General features: G+C 37.3%; 1 protein-coding gene across 1 annotated transcript in view; it reads left to right on the top strand.

The window, feature by feature from the left end:
• Positions 1-24,137, top strand: part of ATP7B (ATPase copper transporting beta) — a 649,813-nt gene that overhangs the window by 117,031 nt on the left and 508,645 nt on the right. Inside the window, exon 2 of the mRNA XM_044071673.1 lies at positions 2,350-3,544. Coding sequence (XP_043927608.1) covers positions 2,350-3,544 — 1,195 coding nt within the window. The remainder of the gene's footprint in view (positions 1-2,349; positions 3,545-24,137) is intronic.

A 24,137-nucleotide genomic window follows, 5' to 3' on the forward strand; every position in this document is an offset into this window, starting at 1 on the left:
TACTTGCAGTGAATATCCAGTCCAAACAAGTTCTGAACACAGTGCTGCCACGCACTAGGAACACAAAATGCAGGTCAGAGATAAGCTTCAGTGTACTTAAAATGTTTATTTGACTTAAAATAAAAAACAAAAGACATTTTTAAATTCTTTCATCTTTTCCATCACAGGACCTCATCATAAAGTGAATCAATTTTATACAACTAAGACATTAAATAGGAAAAAATAGTTAAATAATCAATTAATTAATAGATCAGCTGATCTCATTAGCACAAAAGCAAAAACAAGAATTTCCTTTCTAATAAACATTCACTTTTAAAACTTAAACCTTAAAAGGTAAAACATTTGTGTTTTAAATAGATCAAATGAAATGATGTGTATGCAACATTTTGGAGATGTTTTTACATATATACTTTTTGCATATATAGCTTGCATACATATACATTTTTTACATATATTTTTCATTGTCTAGTAAATTTTTATATTCTGTTTAGTAATATTATACTGCAATACTCAGGACTATTATATGTTTCCACTTTTTTTTTATTATTGACTCTATAACAAATGCCTATTTATTCTTTATAATCTATGAATATATTCATTTGCTTATGTATGTATTTATTATGAATTTAAAATGAAATAATTAAGGTAGGAATACATGTATATATTAATATATTTATTTTCCAGTGCTATAAAATAATGTTTCATTTGATCTGTTTAAAACAGAGATGATTCAGTTTCGGATTAAGTCCACTGATGTAAATGACAAAAGCACTTAAACATAATTTGTTTTTAAGTGAAGTAAATGTTTTTTTTAAGTAGGCTGAATCCTGTCTTTGACTTGTGAGTTTTGTTACTAGTGTGTAGCAATACTGGTTTTAGTTTTCAAGAACACAAACTATAAAGTATATTTGTTTGCCAGTTTCTGTCCTTGCTATGCTGGGCATCTAGAAATATCTAAGCTATTGAACTATGCACATCCTTTTTTGCCACTACAGTTGTTCTCTAGCATTCTATATTGGTGTTACAATGTTTAATATGAATTTATGACAGTTCAGCCCTGACTTACTAGTCATCAACTCCAAGATCACTTTATCTGAAGGAAAAGGGATGTGGCAGTTCTGAATAGGTGTCAGTTTGATTAGCTGAGCTCAAGTAAATGGTCTTTATATAAACTAAGCTTTGAAAACTCATATGTTTCTCTTTTCCTGATGTGACATATTTAGTACTGGAAACTTTACAGTATAAAAGTGAGGCAGAAAATGTTAAGTAATTTTCAAGGGAATATATCTTAATACAAGTGCATTAAAACCATAATAATCACTTTCCAAGCAGGTGATGTTCTTTTCTTGTTTTTACACAGTAATATTTCTACAAGGACTGAATTGTAACTACTTAGTGATAAAAATACTTGTACAGACTTACTTTAGTTAATTAACATAGATCCGGATTTTTTAAGGCCATATTAAAACTATACAGGTCTAGATCTATGAGGAAAAACATAGGGCTAATCACTGACTCCTTGAATCAGAGTGGTAAAGTCATGACTTTGGTCTAGATGACCTGCTCTTGATTTGCAGCCTTGGTGACAAAGGATAAGATTAAGAGGTCAGTGCGAGCTCAACCATTGTGTGGGTAGGGAGGTGATGTGGTCCACTGCAGTGCTGACACTCATTAAAGGCAGAGGTGTCCAGAATGCAGTGTGGTAGGCTGTGGAAGTGCAAAGCCATGCATTTAGCATTCAATGTGCATGTGTGGATGTGTACATGCATAGTGGGGAAGGCATTGCAGAACTTCCTTCAACTAAGTTCACATTTCCACCACTGGGGTGACATTAGTGAACAAAGAGTAAAATCCATCACCCTATATGGCTGCATGGGTGGTGCCCATACAATCAGTTTTCATCCCCAACAACAGTCAGAAAAATGGCTACTGCAGTGGGGGGGGGTGTAAAATAAAATGGCTTGAAATCAATAGGAGGAGGCTGCTGGCTAGCAGGCATGAAGAAAAAAAAAACAACAGAAAAAAGCCACAGTGCTAGTTCTAAGTCATCAATATGTGTGATTAAGTATGAATGGTGATGGGAGGGTATGGCTACTGAGGAGGAGAAAGACGACTTCTACAATGATCGTGTATAAAATTCTGCAGAGCAGACGTTTAAGGCTGAACTATGGATACAATTTTCTACAAGTTAAATGTACAATTGTTATGCGAGAAATATTTCTATTTCAGTGCTCATGATTAATATATTTTCAAATGTCTTGCCATGTCTTCATCTTTTTCAAATAAGTAATTTCTTTCATCGCATTGATGGACTAGATGTTTAATAAACATAATTTTTTTCTCTCTTAGGCTTCTTTGAACAGTGGTTGCCTTACCTCACCAAATGAGAAGAGATGGTTGCAGTATGATAACATGGGCTATGAAGGCAATCAGAATAACCTGATCCCATTGCCTAAGGATGTCAAGGAAACAGCGGTCTCCATTGAAGGGATGACATGTCAGTCATGTGTACAATCAATAGAAGGCAGAATTTCCAAAGTGAAGGGAGTTCTCACTATCACAGTGTCTCTTGAACACAAGAAAGCTGTAGTGCAACACCTTTTGGCAGTAATCAGCTCACAACAGATCTGTCAAGAGATTGCAGATATGGGTTTTGATGCCACCTTTGAAAAAGGAAATCTCCCACTTCTACATACAAGTTCATCATCTATGGCTGAAGCAGTGGTAAGAATTAGGGTGGGGGGCATGACCTGCCAGTCATGTGTTAGCACAATTGAAGGTAAAATCAGCAAACTACAAGGAGTCCTAAAAGTAAAAGTGTCTCTTGAAAGTCAGGAGGCAACTATTACATACCAGCCTCAAACTGTTTGCCCTGAGGACTTAAAGAATCATATTATTGACATGGGGTATGAGGCTATTGTCAAAAACAAACCCACATCAGTAAAGCTAAATGCTGCCGACTGGCAACACTTGCAGAGCACACTTGTAAAGAAGGAGGAAAAAGTCCGTTCATCTGGATTAGAGACAGTGGTTGTGGGTATAGAAGGAATGCACTGCAAATCATGCGTCCTCAATATTGAAAGCAACATTTCAGACCTTCCAGGTGTGCAGAGCATCCAGGTATCCCTTGAGCAAAAACAAGCACTTATTCTATGTGATATGAATGTAATCACTCCAGCACTAATAAAGGAAACAATTGAAGCTCTCCCACCAGGCAAATTTAAGGTGTCTTTTTCTAATGGAAAGGAAGTGCACGATGCACCTACCTCAACCGAAGTGTCTTCACTGCCTTGTTATAAAAAAATAAAGCCCGAGGAGCAGTCCAGTATTGTTAAACAGACCACAGTAATTCATATTAAAGGAATGACCTGCAGTTCATGTGTACAGTCCATAGAGGGAGAGATAAGTAAAAGAAAAGGTGTACAATGCATTTTTGTTTCTTTGGCTGAACAAAGAGGAACAATACAGTATGACCCAACTGAGACTGACCCGGAAGAACTAAGAACTGCCATAGAGGATATGGGATTTGATGCCTCCTTATCTGGTACTTCATTTGATTTAAATTTTTATGTATATTGCCATTGTTAACATTGGAGTGTTTGCCTTTGAGTAATATCTATGCACTGTTGTATGAACACTTCTTTTAGATACAGTTAAACATACCAACATTTTCTGCATACTGACATTTCAAGTTAAATATTATTATTATTATTATTATCATTATACTCATCATTATGTATTTTCGCATCACATGAAGTTTCTTTAACTACAAAATGCCCAAGTGTTTTTGATGAACAACTGTTTGTCACTGTTTTGATCGCACACATATAGCTTATAAGCAATGAAGACATCAGAGCTTTTACAAAATCAGTATCAGCCAGATTTGTCATTGGCTGCTGTTCAATACCTGCAGACCTTCAAGCCCCTATAATTTCAGATTTTGTTAGTGCTAGCCACACTGGAGGGCATTGCTGGACTATTTGAAACCCTAAAGAGGGTCTGGAATCACATTTAAGTATTTCTCCATTCATAATTTTTCATTAAATAAAGCCACAATCTGAGTTACGTCAAGGTTAGATAATCAGTTGTACACTTCTGTTTGCAAAAAAGTTAAATAGTATACGTACACTGTCAATACCCTAGTATCCCCAAAAATACCATCCATTACCTCCATTAGCTGACTGCACAGTACCCCATCTTACAGATCTTTTAATTTGGTAGTCAATAAATAGTGCAATAGGAATACCATACATTTGGCATAAGACACGCATTAAATCCAGGTTGATCATGTAAATGTTCGAATTTATGTACTGCACACACATAAAAATATATATTTCACATACAGGGGACATAAAAGTTTTCGGTGTACAATAAGATTAATACTGTGTACAATAAAAGGTTGAATGGTATCCCTCGAGTTGAAAACTCTCAAGTGATATTTACAACACATTGCCCATTCACTATTTAATATTGATTATTTCTTATACCGGACCACTGTGAATCCCACCTTTCCACCAGCTACAGCTTCAGTTTATTTAACTTTGTCTTCGCCAATTGATAATGAATAACAGTATAAAGTTAAAAATAAAGTAACATAAAGTAGCCACAATTAACATAAAATAAAATAAAAAAATTCAAAACTATTTGTCGTAGTATATGCATGCAATAAACTGTGCGTAGTCAAAACGATGAAATGAAGAAGCGGTATTAGACTTGATGTACAGTCAACAAGAACCTTTACTGACCTACACTGATGAAGAAGCCAGCTATTGGTAAGTATCCTTTACATATTAAATATAGTCATGTGTGCTGCATCCCCCTTACGTTAAAAGAAAGATGCAATAAATATATTTAAACTACAATTCAGTACACTGCATACATCTACAAATATACTACCTCTGTATTAGGTGTGCCATATGCTATACAAAAATGCAGTAAAATTGAATTAATTTGATTTTTATAAAATAATCATTTACTACACACAGAAGAAACATAACACCTTGACAATCAGCTTGAGAAGCACTCTAAACAGTTTCATACCGAGAAAGTGATGGTCTTTTTTTTCTCTATCTCAGAGTCTAAAGGTAACAAATTAAAATTCTGGTAGCTGGAGTCCTTTCTGACCAGGCTGATTAATTACATGCTTTCCATTTCTTCTGTATATCAGCATGTATGAACCCCAACAGAGCAGACTCACCTTTAATACTAGATGATTAGAAGGCTGTGGGTTCTATTCCCATTCCAGGTGGTTTTGATGTGCATCTGCCTGAGGTGGTGGAGCTCAAGGAGATAAAAAAGTTCCCACAGCATTTGTTGAAAAAGAGTAGGGGAACTTCAAGTTTATTAAACAGTTTTAGAAAACTTAAAACATTACATTAACCACTCCATACATGTATGTCTACAGTTTTTCACGTATACATATATATGGAAGTCTTATACAGCTACATCTAATTATATGTATACAACGTAGTTTTTCTAATTATATGTATACAGTGCAGTTTTTCTAATTATACATATACATGTCATGTTTCTATTTATATGTATACAATGTAGTTTGTCTAATTATACACATACACATAATTTTTCTAATTATACGTATACACATAGTTTTTACTGCAATCAATATGTGCACATTTCTTCACCCTCCCTAACCTTCATGTTATTACCAAAAGGAAGTTTCTCTAACATTTCAGAATTTCCCACTTTTTATTGTACATTACATTATCACACTTCCCATTTCAAATATACTAAACGTAATTCAGAATAATTCTAGCTACCAGTTTGTCAATCTGTAAATTCTGATAATACTAATATTCTCTCATATCCATATTTATTTCTTTAAATTCTCAGTTTAATAGATATTTCTTTACTAAATCTCAAAATCTACTGGTACACTTACATTCTAAAACTACATATACTAATGCTTCCACTCTGCAATATCTTTGAACATGAAATACCTTCTCTAGCATTTGCTTGTATTTCATGTCACTTTTCACAGGTAACATTTTAAAGATTATCTCTTGCTAAATCTCTCCACTGTGCAATTATTAATATAGCAATAACCCACGCCTGGGTGTGGGTAATGCGGGATTTACCCACGATTGGCATGGTTTGGTCCCGAGGGCGAAAGACAAAGACAACCGTGGGTAAATCCCACATTACCCACACCCAGAAGTGGGTTATTGCTATTATACTATGACATTATTTAAGAAAATAAATAATTACTTTTCTTAAATAATGGCATTGTATAATGCCTCTTTGTTGCCCTTCTGCAGCTGTCTGGTATCCGCGGCAGTTCTGATGTACTGCGCATGCCTACGCAGTACATCAGAGCTGTGGCCAAAAGCAACGGAGAAAGCAAGATCTCCATTGCTTTTTACTGTTTCGCTATGTTAAATGTGTTTAACATAGCGAGACAGCTTTAAAATAAGCAACGGAGATGTCTGTTGCTTATTTTAAAGCTGTCTCGCTATGTTAAACCCATTTAACGTAGCGAGACAGTAAAAAGCAACAGAGATCTTGCTTTCTCCATTGCTTTTTTTTTAAAACCTGTGTCGCTATGTTAAACTCTTTTAAAATAGCGAGACAGTGTTTTAAAAGAGACTTATACTAATGGAAAAAGTCCGGGAGACCGGACCTTTTTCCATTAGTATAAGTCGATTTACAACGTGCATGCTGGCCAATCAGCGTGCACGTTTTGGAATATTAATGGGGGGGTCATGGTATAATGTAAATGTTTTCTGCCTTCTATACAAAGGTTCTTTCTTTTCCTTACCTACTTTATGTTACATATTCACTAGGTAATACTCTTTCATTATGATCTTATACCATTTCATCCTGGGTTTTTTTCATTGAATCAATATTTAACTTATGATTATTATTTTTCTTTAATGATCACATAATAACCAACTCTTTGCACATTTTGTCTTCCCCTTTCTGATTCCTTCCCAACATACCTTATATTTAATATACAGTGTTTCTTTCCAACAGACTCCATCTTTCCACATGCTACACCCACAATGCAAATCAAGTATGTTGACAAAGAAACACAATTAACTTTATAAAACAAAGCCCTACATTCTTTATTTGATTATACACTATTGTCCTCACAACTGGATCAAGTCTAAAACCCCTAAGGAATTAAAATGCCACCTCCATTAGCTTCATTCTCTAATTCATCAGGCAGACCAAAATCCTTGCATAATTGTTAAGTTGAGTGGGAGGCTTAGGCAAGGATTTGTTAATTATCCTGACATAAGGAGGTATGAGACAGTTTAATGGCTTTGGTGAGTTAAGTCTCCTGACCAAGTAAACATGAGTATCCCTTTTTTTTTTTTACTTTGCATTTTCCACATAATTATCTACCAATGTTATAAAAACATCCTACATATCCACTGTTTTGCCTTTCTTTACTTAATTATGAGGGCTTTGTAGCTCAGGGGTTAGAGCACTGGTGTAACAAACCAAACCAAAGCTTGTCCTTTATACATTAAACCAAAGTTTGTCCTTTTAGTCAGGCAGTTGGTGCAGAAGTTAAGGTTATAATAATTCTCTGATATCCATATATGTTGATTTCTGTACTTCTACCTTGCATTCATCCTAATTCATTAACTGTAACCTGAAATAGCTATGGGGACAATAAAATACAGTTATGAAGTTTTATCATATTCAGTCCTCCAAGTTTCAAATCTTTATAAATTAGTCCCCTCTTAATAGGATTTAACCCATTTCTCCAAGTAACACTAACATTTCATGCAGTTCTGAAACAATTTCTTTAGAAAAAGGATAAATAGTGCTGTAATTAAATACCTTCCACACAAGGACACTCTTTGCCAATCATGACTTTTTTCTACAAGTCATTTCTGAGCTTTTTGTGTATAGGAATCTCTTTGTGCATGTAGTATATCTCCCTAAATTTCATATATCCATTTTTGTATTCAAAGCCTTATATATAAAATCTCAGTCTCAGTTTCAGGAAATTAGTAAATAATAGCCCCTTCTCTTGAAGATTTTCCATATCTCTTACAGTTATTTGACGTTAATATCATACCTCTTGTTTTTGTGAAATCTTTAGCATTCTTTCCTTGTATTCAAAATAATATCATCCTTATAGATCAAAGTCTTCTCCTTAAATTGCATATTATATACCACTATTATTGCATTTGTAACAAGTCTAAATAATAAAGGACTCAGTGGATAGTCCTGCATTATACCTCCATCATATTTGTTTTTTCAACCTTGTCAATGTAAATGTTAGCCAAGCCTTTTCATATAACTGTCTAATAAATTCCCCAAAAGGTCTTCCAAATTCATAATTTCTTACAACTTCATCTATATTCTCATCCCTTCAAAAATCAAAGCCTTTAGTAAAATCACAGCTTTTAATACATAAATTCTGATCTTAATTAATTAAATCTACTTACCTAACTAAAAGTAGCAATTTCTTTATACATTTCCTTTCCTTATTTTAAATATTCCTGCCTCAGTATCCATTCTCCGTCATTAGACTTTTACCTCCCTAAAGCTTATAATCAGTATTTGATAACAGTAGAGACATAAAAGTACTTGTTTCCTTTGTATTTCCTTTTACCATATACATTAGGTTTACTAATACCTCACACTAATTCTATACTCACTTTATTTTAGCATACCAGTCATTAAGTGCACATCATATTTTCTAATTGCCAGTCCTTAAAAGTATTAAACATCTAAATGCTATTCCGTCTTTCCCTGCAGAGCCATCATAAGGTACTATCTTTAAAGCCTGCCTAACTCCTCTCATACACGATAACCTCTCCATTATTTCACTCTTCTCTTTTTTCGTGTTTTAACTTTCCCATTTTTATTTGTTCCTAGCCCTTCATCATTATATAGGCTTTGCATATAATCTTCTGCTACATTTTAATAGCCTCGGTCTCATAAGCTGGCCTCCTCCCATTATTATCTGATAAACATTCAATTTTCCATTATCTTTTTTTCACTTATTCTACTAGATAAGGCTGTTTAAACTACTTTGATTTAACTATCATAAGCTGTCTTATTTAATAATTCTTATATTATTAAAAATATACCTCCTTTCCCTTCTATCATTTTATGTAGGACTGTCTTGACTTTCAGCTGTGATTGCTATTGTACAGTTCTATCCTTTTTTTTCTCATACTTTATATTCTCTTCATATCTTTTCTAAGTACAATACAATTCAGTGCAAGACTTATAAAACATTCTCCATTCTTATTCCTAAACTGTCTTTCCAGAATTCTTTTAATGCTTTCCTTGAATGCTCATGTTCTTGTGTAAAACTTTTCTTTATTTTATATACAAACATATTCCTAATGTTATAACTCAGTGGTCTGAGAAAGGTACATATATTATTTTGTAACCTTTCCTGGCTAAAATGTGAATTCAGTAAATATGATTAAAACCATTCTTTCATTTTGCTAGCACTAGGCGTTATTGTGTTCTGGGACAAACCTTATTATGCTGTTTGCAATAATCCACTTCTGGCTGTGCTAGTCTGCACATAGTGCTCAAATAGTGAGACGTAGTAATCTTCCTTCTTTAATGTTCACTCGGCCCTGTCCTTATCCTCTTCAGTGTTCTATCAACAATAGTACTGGACATCATGCAGAAACAGCAAATTAGCTCCCCTTCTATGGCCAGCTTTCTGGCACTTGGTGCGCTAAGGCAGTTCATGAACTGCCTTACGATCGCTGAAAATGAACTCCTGTTTAGTCTGGTAAATTCTATCTGTGAAAGGTATAAATACCTAACAAATGTAATGGTATCCCTCTCCCAGCCCAAGACATGCAGTGAGCTTCACACTGTCATAACCCATTCTTACAAATACATCTTCATACAGATAAAACAAAACTGTAATACACTGACGCTGTTTAAAAATCACTGCACAGGCCTTATGGAATTCCTGTCCTTAGGCATCAGCAACCCCCTCCTCCAAAATATACCTTCTGCAAGCACCCCATCATCAACATGTCACCAGCAACATACTTCCATGTCTCCTCATAAACCTGCTTCTGGAAACATCTTAACAAATGTTGACTCTCCTTTTAGAAACACAGATTCCATGCTCATAAGGCTGGACAAGGATAGGGTTACAGTCAATTGGTACTAACGATATTTTGGAATATAGTGCAGAATTTATATTTTTCCTTCTTTAGTGCTACTGTTCTCTTAATTTTGTTGACTGTAAATTTTCAGTCAGTCATAGCAGTCCACACCGAGTGTAAGGCAATGTCTGGCACTAACACATTTGTGTGAGAAAGACAACAAAATAAGCAAAGTGTGGTTCCTTGTTGAGATTGTTTTTTTTTTTTAACCTGAGGACTCACTACTCAGCAACAAAGTTTCCTATAAAGGATTCAGTTGTGTGTTGTACAAACACTGAATAAATACCACAGACAGTTTAATATGGATAAATGAAGCAAGTTAAATGTAAGGAAAAATGGGATAAATTAAAATAAAAAAGCAGAGAAGCATAGATTCTAAAGACAGATAAGAACTGCCTCGTACTCCTAGTCTGCTCATTTTCTGTTTACTGCTGTATGCTGCAGAGGCTTTTAAACAGTTTAATTATGTCCTAAATAGATCCCAGATGGAGTTGTTTGGAATTTGTGCATTATAGTTATCATTGATCTTGGTTTATCGTGAGGACATATGCCAACTACATTAGTACTAGATTCACAGAGACTAAAGCAACCCAAAAACCTGAAATAGGGGTAAAACATATATGTGAGCAGTACAAAAATTTTTGGATGTTTAATATCAGAGACACTTGATATACTTGTGAGCATTGCAGTTTTGAAACTGGTATCTTTTGTATCTGAAACATTGAGGAGCTTTTCCCAATCTAATATGATGAAAGATGGAAATTCTTGAGAATTTTGACAGTTATCTTTCTATCACGCTTCAGGTTTCGGAATGCAATGCCTGGCTTTATGGCACAGAGTGATGGAACCCTGACTGTAACCTAGATGACTGCTGCTTAGTTAGCAGCCAAGCAAGGGGATGAGAGAAGGCACATGGACCGATCGCCTCTCTTGAGGGGGTGGTGGTGGTGGTGAGGGTTGTATGCACTCACAGGGGTACACTAGGTAGGCTCATTTGTAGAGACTGGAGAACCCTCCCCCATGCTTTGGGGGGGCAAGACTGCATGAAAAGAAGACCATCGCTTGCAAAAGTGAAAGAAATGTCCTTCACAGTTTTGGCCATTGCATGTACCCTACCCTGTACTAACATTGAGTCCATGCATGATTGTTAGGGTTGCATAAAGAAAAAAAACACATGAACAACCCCCATAGCTTTCTGTATGATGGCCCCTTCCAGTTGACCCTCAGCCCAATGATAGGGAGTATATGGGCAACTGGCCAGTTGAGGGCTGATGATCAAAACTGTTACATTTTTCAAGATGCCTGGATCTTATTCCAGGTAATTTTATACCAGTACTGATCTGCTTGTCCTAAGAAGGTAGCCAGACCCTCAGTGATGCCAAAACCATGTATTCTCCACCAGACAAAAATTTTAACAATTCAAAATAGTTCCCAGACTTTGCAACATACGTTGTAGAGTTTACACTGAATGTTTGTCATCTGATTTATGGTCCCTTAGCTGTCTGATATGCATTGATTAGTTTGCACTTCTCTAACCAGCCCAACCTTTTCAGGCCTGCACTAGGAGTAAGAAGATGACACCTTTCATGTGGATGTAACCAAGCCAGTCTTGTATTTTCAGTCTGTTTCTCCTTTCTCCATGACAAGTATGTACATACTGTAGCAGTGGGCAGACACAATGTGTTTCCTAAGATACTTGACTGCTGCTATCATCCTGTCCCCTACTGTAAGCAGGTCTGTCCATTTATTTATGGTCAGTGGGTTCTCCTGAACTACACATTCCCCAAAAGGTGGAGTAACACAACTGTGATGTTTTAATGCACTGGACCTCCAACCTGATCAGCTTCTCACTTCTGAATTAGAAATTGCAGATCATTTTATTTCATTGTACCAGTGGGCCAGGTAGATAGAATGTTTTTATCCTGGATGGTCATAATTTATATCCTCTGTTAGTCACTGTGGATCCTGGTTAATGACAATTTGCTGTCCTTCTTGATTCTACTAATTTGATTCAAGTAACATTGCTGCAGTACTGTCTGTATTTACAATTTAACCATGTGTCTGAAAGTCAGCTGACCGTTCCTCTGTAAATAAACATTCTTTATTATTTTACAGCGTTAATTAATCTCTTTATGACTGCATGCAGTTTGAACTTCGAGGTTTTTAAATCACCATGTTTCATTCTGTTGGCTAGTCCCGCCTACATGCAGAAAGGAAAAACATGAGAAAATGTATTGTTTAGCAGCAGTTATATTATAGTACACTCATTGAGTTACCTTTGAAACATCTGCTAACTCTGTAGACAGACGAATTAGTACTCACATGTGCTGTTGTAAATGGATCACAAAGTCATGTTTACCAAAAGCATGATCATAGATAAATATATCACATGACACGGGAGAGTTGTAGAAAAAGGAGAGTGTAAATTCTTGCTGAGATAGGCATCCACAGGGATTGTAAAACTGTTAGAAATAAGCAGACTGGCAGAGTAAAAAGCCAGTGGAACTCAAAAAAACAATAAGCTGAGATAATCTTATACACTCTGTCTTCTGAAACTATTTATCATCACAACAAACATCACTGAATGACTTTGCAGTGATAAGCTGGCTTACTTGCTATGCAGTCAGTTCTCTATTTGCATAGTGTAGTTTAAATAATTTTAATGTGTCTGTACTGTTTTGTAACTATAGCTAACCCATCTGACATTTGGGGGATGGTGAGATCAACCTATGGAGGGAAATCACAGCCTGTTTCAGAAGAGGTCCAAGGAAGTCTGAAATGTTGAAATATTTGTGCATGTTTTTCCATTCCATTGTGTGCACTATTTTTCTGATGATAATATTAAATTCAAAAGTCTGACAGTTTATTCATTTTTGCATTTTCCTGCAAATCAGTGGTGAACAAATAGTGGACTGAGGGAAATGGTAGTCATTACACGTATGTACTCATAACAGAACTACTTGCGTAAAATGGGTGAAACAAAAGAAATAACTAATTAAGTGTAAGACATTCTCAGCTTCTCATGTATATATAAGAACACTGCATTTATATATTTTCACATGGTGCAAGTACAATTTTTGATACAAAATGGAGGTGCATGGTCTTATTCATTTTATAAGTTGAGGCTTATTGGAACAAATTCTGAGAACTCATGCATTAGCTGAATTCTTAATAACTGAGTTGAATATCACAATCCATTCTTCCAATGTCTGTTCATGAAAAGTGTAGGAATATGTTCCATTGTCTGAATGCAATTTGATTTTATGGCTTTTTATTACTACGTAATACTAAATTAGATGCTGAGAAATGCTGGCCTTGAGTATTATCTTTCATTTAAGTATAAGTAATGAAAAAAAACAGCCATAATATCAGACCTCATTCATACAATGCAAAACATTTTAATGCTTTCTCTGAATGTAAGGCATAGGTTCTAAATGCCTTTAAGACTTAGCTATCCTAGACCTTAAGGCTGTAGGTAACCGTGTTTTGTTTGCAATGCCTTAAAGCACGCAGCAAAAGAATAAAGAAAACCTAAATCGTGAAAGAACAGAAGAGAAAAAAGAAAGCTCAGACTCATCAGCTGTCATTAGTTTAACAGTGTGAGTAAAGAAAGGCATCCAAAATGTACCAAAAGTAGGTTAAATGACTAAGACAAAGAAATATTTAAGTTATATTAAGCCCTTGAGAAGAAAAGGCAGATGCCTTCTAGAATAAGAATGATCTTTTGCATTATAGGTACGTGACTTTTGCATGAAAAATGTTATCAAAATAAAATGGCAATAAAGATGAACACCTGTGACCCAACCAGAATGGTGTGGCATATAAACAATATTAGTAATACCTTCTTTATGTGATGGTTATGCTGTTAGTCCTGGTGATATATTGCACTGTGTTAAGAAACAGGAACACAGAAAAGCAAATGCAATGCAAACTTACATGAGAACATTACAAGAAAAGCATGGCATTCAGCTTGTGAGTGATTACAAACAATGATAAGGATGAAAGGAGAATCAGCATCCAAATCCTGGAAGCTGCTGGTCTTTACAAAAGAAGCCGAATGAAAGTATATACACTGGAGTCCTGTGGACCATTTGCCAACAGCTGTGCAGCTGCATAAAGAGACTGTGTTACAGACTGAAAAGACACACAGCTGATTATTATGAGATTGTTCAGCAAATGCAAGCACCATCTGTTCTGTGAACTGATTTAATCAAAACTTGGATTTACCCAAATGGATACATAATAGAAAAATCACACTTTATTAAAATGTGGTCAGGGTGCAAGCCCCCTCCCCCTACACACACGCATTCAGATATAGGTGAGGGTGTACACCTGTGTGTGTATATATATATATATATATATATATATATATATATATATACACACACACACACACACACACACACACACACACACACACACACACACACACACACACACACAATCTATGTATAATGATTTTGGGGTATATTATATGTAGCTGGGGAGGGGAACAAGGATTTGAGTTCTTGGAGAACTTTCATCACAGGGTATCTGTGCATTGGTATAGTTCATTAGTCAGGATATTCAAAACAGGTCTTTTCAAACAACTTTTAGTAAACTAACATTATATTAAGAAAAAATAGTATGGGTCATCAAGCCATTCCATTAAGTTGATATGTTCATTAACTTATTATCTAGAGAGATTGTTAAGAAGAAGATCCTAGATTGAGCTGTCAGACTGCATGTATCTGGCAGACTTCTTTTAGATCCACAAAAAGAATCTAGATTGAGCTGTCGGACTGCATGTGCTAGGTAGACTTCTTTTATAACACCAAAAAGCAAATTAGGTTTGTTGGCCAGTGGACCATTAAGGAGCATAGCCCAATTTCCCCTAAGTACTGCGTGGTTAAATGATTTGTTCAGAGTTATACAGCAGCCTAAGAGAATCAAACTCTGGATTATGACAAGCAGCTTATTAAAAACCCATGACCTTATGGCTGTGTAGCAGCTGCCATAGAAACCCATGACCTTATGGCTGTGTAGCAGCTGCCATAGTAACGCTGAGCTTGTCTGTGAGTCTAGGCCTGAACCTTGCTTAAACAAAATGGGGAGTCATACTCCTATACCAACCAGCCAAGGCTGTAGGAAGGATAAGGACATTGGTTATAGTAATAATTTGTTTCATGCCAATGTTTCCAGTTATTTGTGCCTAGTAAATATCACTTAGATATTCAGGTTAAAGGATGGATTAAGTATCCTAATGATATGATAGTTTTCATGGCTGTATGAAAGGCATATATTTAAGAATATGGAATGGATACATGACTTTATACAGGCAATGAACATAGGCATGCTTAATGTGTTCAGGTACGGAGAGGTAGAGTTAGTATCAAAGATGTGATGTAGTTTGTGGAAAAGACCAGAGAACATCTTTCATGAGTAATCATGACAAAGCAAAAAAAGAAGAGAAATCAATGATAAATGGTGCAGAGTAAGCTATGGTACATATAAATATGGGGGTGGAGTGAGAAAAAAGCTGCAATAGGGAGCACATTATCAAGGGGGGAAGATTTTCATTTTTCCAAATGATCTAAGCTATCCAACTATAGACTTGAGAACCTATACCACCAGTAGTGCACAAACACAGAGATTCCTGGACTTTGTCAGTACAAACACCCTGGAACAATTAGTCAGAGTAACCACAAGGGAGAACATCTTGAGTCTTGTCCTTACTAATATGAGGTCATCTTGCACCATCCCTTGTGTACCTTCATCACTTGTTAGGTCTGACCATAAAGCTGTCTCCTTCAAAATAATTAAAATCAGAGATCCCTTCCACCCAAGGCACCTTTAGAAATTTCTTTAAGGCAAACTACCTACTCCTAAGTGATGCATTGGAAAGCTTCAAATCCCCACCAAACCTAGTTAATTCTGCTGAATATGCAGAAATGTACACCACCACACTATACCAGTAAATCAAACAGCTGCGTAGATACAGCTGTACCCTGTAAAAACAAGCACAGAGCAAACCCCAAAAAGAAATCCTCATTGCAGAACTAAAATATCAACAAGATTTACAATAAGGGAAATAGAGTTTTGAACAAAAGTAAGAGAAGTAATTCCCAAAATGCTAGAACTCTTGTCACTAAAATAAACAAACAACTCAGGAGCTTAATAAAATCCACCAAAGCCAAGTTTAAGGCTAAAACAGCTACACAGGCAAAAGACAATCACAAGGCCTTTATTAGTTATATTCATAATCTCAGAAGTGCAAAGGAGGAATGCACTAAGCTGATTGTGAATGATTGTGCCTACACTGAGGGTGAAGATTTAGCCAGCCTACTGGCCAATAAATTCAGCTCCAGCTTTACCCCTCTCTCCTCTCCATTGGCTGTTGTTGGGGGGAGGTACTGTGGAGCTCTCCAGTTGCCAAAGGCCATCCCTGCTTCTAACAATATCCTTGAATGTATCTTAAATATCATAAAGCACAGTTTAGCCACCAGCCCAACAACACTGTTCAACCTCAGGCTCAATACAGATTTTGTGCCAAGCGAATGGAGAACAACTACCTTCATTCCCTGCATAAGGGAAGATCTTCCATAGACCTAGCCAATTACAGACCTATATGTCTGATTGGTCTCATATGCAAAGCCATGGAAGGACTTAACATGGAATTAATCAATCAGGACATAGGGAGCTACCAAACACTGGACTCTTCAATGTTTGGATTTGTCAGAGGCTGGTCATGCTTACTAAATGGAAGCAGGTAAAATGGTACACACCGCATACCTCACCCTGGCCAAAGATATTGACACAAACTAGGAATAAACCCCTATGTCACCAGATGGATTGCCAACCGGTTCGCAGATAGGACACAGGAAAAGTAGGGGATGTTACCTCCACAAAGAGACCAGACACCAGACACTGGTGGAGTCCTACAAGGTTCTATGCTGGGACCTCTCCTGTTTGGCATCTACTTCTCTGAAGTAAAAGCCAGTATTAAATGGCTGTGGCTGTTTGTCTGCAGATGATTGCAAGCTAGGAGCAGTCATTGAATCCCCAAATGAATTAGCCATCCTGCAGGAAAGTTTATCTCAAATAAATAACTGCTGCCAAAATCATAGACTGAAAGAAAATACTAAAAAATGCTGGAGAACTGCCACAATGACAATCAGCCCCTATGAGCTGACCCAGTTGTTTAGGATTTGAGAATGTATATGAGCAGTGATCTAACTTTAAGCGAACATGTGTCCATTGTCTTGAGAAATTCCTTCTATATTGCACAGCTCATAAACAAAGGGATTGTGTTTAGATCTAGGGACGTCATTTCTCCCTTTATTCCACTCTCATTAGACCAGTCATTGAGTATAATGCCTCCTTTGCAGTAGTGTAGCTAGGGTGGGGCAAGATCAGCAATTGCCCTGGGCATAAATTGTTGGGGGGACTTGATCAGCTGATAATGATCTCTAATGCAATACCAGCTTTTAAAAATCCAGTATTGCATTTGTGGTCAAACCTGAGCACTATAGAGCTTTATGTGTGGTCTAAACTGTTGCAACTGCTTGCAGTTTGCAAGGTTTTAAAAGTAAAAACAAAATCTCTTTTTAAAACAGTTTAAAAGAAGAAATTATTATTATTTTTTTTTAAATAAAATGTGCTCGGGGAGGGAGATGGGCAGGGCACAGAAACAGGACCTGAATAGCTGGCATGTTGCGTGAGATAAACCTGTCCCTACAAACCAATCTATGGATAGGAAGCAGAAAATTTATCCCAGGACTGCCCCCTTGTACTACTAATGGATAGAAGCAGCTCCTAAATGCTTTATCCCATGCACGGATCCCCCTCATATTTATGGTATGATCCAGTTATTCTTAATGGAGACAATATAGAATTATGGACCATGGGCTAGGCGAGGCCAGTCTAACATCAAATGGGATAGGTTAATTCAAGCACCAAAAGGGAAACTGGGTAGGTTTAAAACTGCTCACCAGGGCAGCTAGCTTAGTACTTAAATATGAAGCTATGATCATAGGAAGGGAAATGAAATTGTAACAGCTAGTAAGCATGTTGTCAGAGGGGGAATCAATACAAATGACAAAGAACACACCCTAAAAGTGCTGAGAAACAATTTTTGAAGGTAGAGGAGTGAGGCTTAAGGAATGAGAGGGGTGATTCTGCTTATCACAGTAAGAAGTGTTAGAGGTGACAGGGCCGAGGATGTGATTATACATTCAAAGAGAAAGCAACTCTGTGGGCTGATACAGAATGTAACACAGAATAATGCTGAAATATTGTACAAATGTACATGAATTCAGTAATAGGAACGCAAAGAGACTTTATATATTATTCCCCAAGGTACAATAACTAGGCTGGACCAGACAGAACTTATATTTCACAGGAACATGCACATGTAAATAAAAGATTTGACACACATCCAATAACTATTTCAGGTCATGCACCAATAACAGCTAAGATAAAAATGCATGGTAATGAAGTACAAATGAGGCACTGGCACTTCCCCACCTGCCTGTTAAAAAGAGAGGAATTTAAGGAATGAATAGTGGAAATTATTTGAGAGGTACTAGGGAAGACAGAAATTTCTTCAGAAGGTATAGCTAGTGAGTCGGATAAGATGGAAGTGGAGTTTAAAAAAGGTAGAAATAAACCAAAACATGATATGGTTCTGAAGTAGCTAGAATTATTTAGCAGGTCTGACAAAGGTTAAAGTACTCTCACAGAGCAAGAAGAGGTGCAACGGCTGAGTGCTAAAGAGAAAACAAGGGAGAATCTGCATGAATTTAGAAAGATTGCTGTTAAGCAACTGTTTTTTGATAATGACTCGAGAGCACACAAAAACTTTTAGCACGAGATCGTAGGCAATAGAAAGTAGCTTGTTGCTAAATTTAGGAAGCCTATAACAAGATAAATAACCAGAGATCCTGTAGCGGTATTAGAGATATTTCAGATTTTTTAAAACACCTTTATTGAGTTATAGGTTCATAGGTGTGTACTAGGCTAATGGCCCTGGAGCCTTTACAAGCCTAGCCCATAGGCCCTGGTATCGTGCCACCCGACGTTAGTTCCCAGTTACTCTATCAAGTACAGCCACTGGAGTGATCCCCGGGGTGAACTTTCTATTTCCCATCCACTCATCAAGATTTCTCTTGAAGAGGGCTAGTGAGGTGCTCTGCTTGACATGTATGGGAAGTGTATTCCAGAGCATGGGCAGTCTCTGGGTGAGGAACCTGTCCCTCCAGCATGCTCTGTTGATTGTGGTAATGAGGTTGAGGTCTCTGGAGCTTGTGGTGTGGAGGAATGGGATTTCTTTAGATGTAGCATTTTTAACAGAGCTGGGTCAGACATGGCTTTGTAAGTCAAGCAGAGATCGCCTCTTAGTAGATGATATGAGACAGAGAATAGCTGAAATTTTGTGTCTGTCCGAGTATGACATGTGTTTAAGGTGCAGGATCCTCTTTGTAAGGTACGTTTGTGGCCTTTTTTGCTGTTGCATGTGTCTAATGAGGTACATGCCAAATGGGGCATTATATTTGATGATTGGCCTAATGAGGGAAGTAATGAGATGTGCCACATAGAATGACTTTCAGACCACAGTGGCAATGTGGTGGTCGAAGGAGAGGTTGCTGTCAACCTCTGCCCCCAGCACTCTTATAATGCCTTCAGTGTTCAGTGGGCTCCCATCAATTTGGTAATTAGTAGAAACTGAGTTTTTCCCAAAGGGGATGACGATGCATTTTTTGGCATTAAGCTTAAGGCCATGGTTTCGACATCAGTTATTGTTCTCAGTGAGGCCTTTCTGTAGGACGTCTACATCACTTGGGGAGCTAATGGCTCCCAGCTTGCAGTCATCTGCGAACTTGGTCAGTCAGAATCCCTCTGTGTTGGCCTGGACTTCTGAGAAGTAGATGCCAAACAGGAGAGGACCCAGGACCGATCCTTGTGGGACTCCACTCATGACTAGTCGGCAGTCTGACTTGGAGTCTGCTACTTCCACACTGTGGGTTCTATCTGTGGTGCTGGTGGGACTGTGGTGGTTCTGGACTGTGCCATATATTTAGCTGAGGCTAATAGACAATTATCAGATGGTCAATTCTACATGTATATGCATTTGGATCCCACTGATAGATTTAAGAAGGAAATTGATGATTTTCTTAGGAATGCCGTGGAGGAGGGGATTATTAGCAAGACGCTATGTTACCATCTTACTGTTTCTGATCCTCAGTCACAGTATCTGTATTTGCTACCCAAAATTCACAAAAATCTACAAAAGCCTCCAGGCAGACCCCTCGTTTCAGGTAGAGGCTCTTTGACTGAACCCCTATCGGCATTCTTGACTAAATATCTCAAATCCTTATTATCAATAATCAGGTCCAGGATTCAGGACACCACACAATTTTTGCACATTATTTTAGACACACAGTTGGAACCACATTGGCTTATGTGCACCCTGGATGTTAGTGCATTGTATACTAGTATTCCTCATTGGGCTTGTTTAGAAGCCATTGAATACTGGTTGAAAAGAGCTAATATATATCCACCAGGCTTTAATACACTCTTGATTTGTATGACTGAACACATTCTTAGCAAGAATGTATTTTACTTTTCACGGTAAATGCTACTGGCAAGTCAAAGGTACTGCTATGGGAGCATCCTTTGCTCCCATATATGCATATATGGGATTCCTAGAGGAACAATTGATTTATAACAATTGTCATAATTTATATATTTCTGAAACTGACATTTGGAGATGGTATCTGGATGATTGCTGGATGGTATGGAGAGTAGATGAGACCTATTTACAGGAATTCATGCAATATTTGAATGAGAATAAGTGGGACATTGAATTCATGGTACATTATCATTCTAAGGAAATTAATTTTTTGGATGTGACTGTAACTAGGGAGAGGGACCAAACACTTAGTACCAAGGTGTTTCGGAAATATCCCCAATATAATACGCTACTCCATGCCTCCAGCTTTCATCCCAGACATATAATTAATAACATTCCCAAATCTCAATTCCTCCGTATTAGACAGATATGTTCCTCTGAAAAATCTTATCAGGAATTCCAAAATTATGTTGTCAACAGGTTTGGCCATAGAGGTTATGATCACAATATTGTTTTAACTGCCAGTAATTGGGTGTCCACACAAACCAGATCTGATTTATTAACATACAAATCCAGAGTTCCAGATGACAACACTAACCTTAGGCTTGTCACTACTTATGGGAGTAATGCCTGGCCTGTGTATCATTCTATGTAGGGATGACAACCAGGAGGTTAAGGGACTGCATGTGGGAGCACCTCTATGATATAGGGAGGAAGGCAGAGACAAATGCCTTAGCCAGGCATGTAGGAACACATGGGGATACACATAGATTTACCTTTATGGTGACTGATAGAGTCATGGACAACCTCAGGGGGGAGATGTGAAATTAAAAGTTGAGACCAAAGAACTTGAATGGATTGTGAGACTCAGGGCCAGTATGGGGAAGGGCCTCAATAACAAAATGAATATTAAGCCCATTATCTTAGGGAGAGGCCTGTTAAAGTGACATTTTAATGTATAATGTTGCATTATGGTTTATACATGGTTTTGTTACTTAATTTTTAAATGAGTTGTTTTATATGGTGTATTTGAATATAAAATGATGTGTGACGTGTGACTTTAAATGAAGGTGGGGTTTTAATCAATGAGTATGGGATGGTATATAAAGGAATTTTTTGTTTCATTTCATTGTCTGATGAAGTGGCTTGGTCCACGAAAGTGCTTACCTTTTGTTGTCTGTTGTGGATTAAATTGTTTTAATTTATATATAGCCGTGGCCTGTTGCTTCCTTTGTTTTTATGTTATTAAATCATGAAATACTTTTGTGCTATGTTCACTGAGGAAGGCATATGAATGCCGAAACCGGTTTGACTGTTTTGTAATAGCTATAGTTTTAATATAGCTTACGGAGTTGCCACAATAACACAGTTTTTTGGTTTCATCAAGGTGCTGGCCAGTTTTGCGATTGCTTTGGGGGTTGTGGGCCTTTGCACTAGCCATACTTGTGGTTCCTGCATACGTACTTCTATCTGTGAGCCAATTTACAACCCACCTAGTGATATAGGGGTTGATGCCTAGTTTGGTGAGTTTATCAATAATTCCTGAGTGGGGAATAGTGTCAAAGGCCTTGGCCAGATCGAGGTAGGCTGTATGAACTGCCTTGCCCTCATCCACAGCTCTGGTGACTGACTCAGAGAAGTCAACCAGGTTGAGCAGGCATGATCTACCTTTCACAAAACCAAATTGCGTGTTTGGAGATTCCCTATATCCTTGTTAATTAGGTCCATGATGATGTGCTCCACAGCCTTACATATCAGACTCCTCAGGCTAATGGGGCAATAATTCCCAGGGTTTGTAGTCACTCTCCCTTTATGGAGAGGGATGACTGTAACAGTGTGCCATTCAGTAGGGACAAAGCCTGAGGTGAGGCTGTGATTAAACAGGGCACACAGATGTGGTGCCAGTTCACTTTGTAGTTCATGTAGAACACATCCATGGATGATATATTCTTGGCCTTGGACAATGCAGCTTTAACCTATGCTGCAGTAATGCTGGGTGCCTGACATTCCTCCGGTATTGAGATTGGTCCTTTAGGGGGGAGAAAGGGCTAAAGTTGGCACTGAATCTGTCAGCCAGTATGTTGGCAATATCTGTTGGCTCAGTATATGAGGTACCATTGTGGAGTAACTCAGAGCAAACCTCGGTATTGCCGTGGAGATTTTTGATATAACTATAGAAGGCTTTGTGGTTGTTTTTAGTGTCTGCTGCAATTCTGCCTTCATAGCTGGCTTTAGAGGTTTTAATGAGGGATCCCGACTTTTTGTTGAGGCTAATAAGGGAGTTTTTCCAGTCTTGGGACTTCAACTTTTTCTGCAACAGTTGTTGTAGAGTTTATTAATGTCAGGGAACCACCAGATTGGCTTCCTTTTTTTGGAGGAGAGTGTCTTGGTTCTGTTAGGTATGGTTAGTTCCATGCATTTATGTACATGTTCGTACAGTGCATTGGTGTATGATTCGGCAGTCATGCATCTATTTTCCATTGACATGGGTGCTGTGAAGTTAGCTACCTCTGTTTTTAGGAGCCCAAAGTAAGCTTTGGAGAAGTTTTTTATGGTGGTTACCTCTGCAGGGGGTGTGGGTGAGATTTAGATTTCCATGGTGCTTAGTTTGTGGTCAGATCTAACCAGGGAGGAATTGACTACTGGTGTAGAGCAACGGTTCCCCTTGTTGGTAATAACAAGGTCAAGGATGTTGCTTCCTCTAGTGGGGGTAAGAATGAGCTGGTCCAGGGCATTGGAACTGATGAAGTCCAGGAAGCGTTGGGCCGGTGTATTGGTGCATGAGTAATTTTCCCTTATGATACAGGCAAACTTACATTTATATAAAGATAATCAAACCATATTAACAAATTCACATTTACAAACATTATACATTACATATATTGTTATATATCCTATGATCCAAGCAACATTACACAAATTATTCAGTATCTGCCCTCTCTTAAACTTCATTCCTCCTCCAAATCATTTTTCTGCATGTATTGTTCCTGCAATTTTAATTTTTTCTGTGTAATTTTCTCCTACCCTTTTCTAAAGATCCAACTTCATATTTTTATCTCTGTTACAATATTCACTACTTCAAGTATAGTTGCTTTAGATTTTGATTTCCATTTTCTAGTAATTGCTTTTTGACAGCCACGAGAATTAAATGTAACATAACCTTACTCTGCCAAGACAATTCAGAGCCTGTTTCCCAATTTAAAAAAAAACATTTCCTTAGTTACACTAATTTGCTCACCCGGTAGTCTTAACAAAGTACTCTGTAGGGAATTTTTAAACTCTACCAACTCATTACACTCCCAGAACATATGTTCCCAGTTATACCTTTCTTCCCCATCACACCTCCAACATTTGCAGTCTGAGGAAAAATTCCTTGTAGTCTGCTTGGGATATAAAGGTATCTA

The sequence above is a fragment of the Protopterus annectens genome, chromosome 5.part0 (genome assembly GCF_019279795.1).
Source record: "Protopterus annectens isolate FY-2018-M chromosome 5.part0, PAN1.0, whole genome shotgun sequence".
Lineage (NCBI taxonomy): Eukaryota > Metazoa > Chordata > Ceratodontiformes > Protopteridae > Protopterus > Protopterus annectens.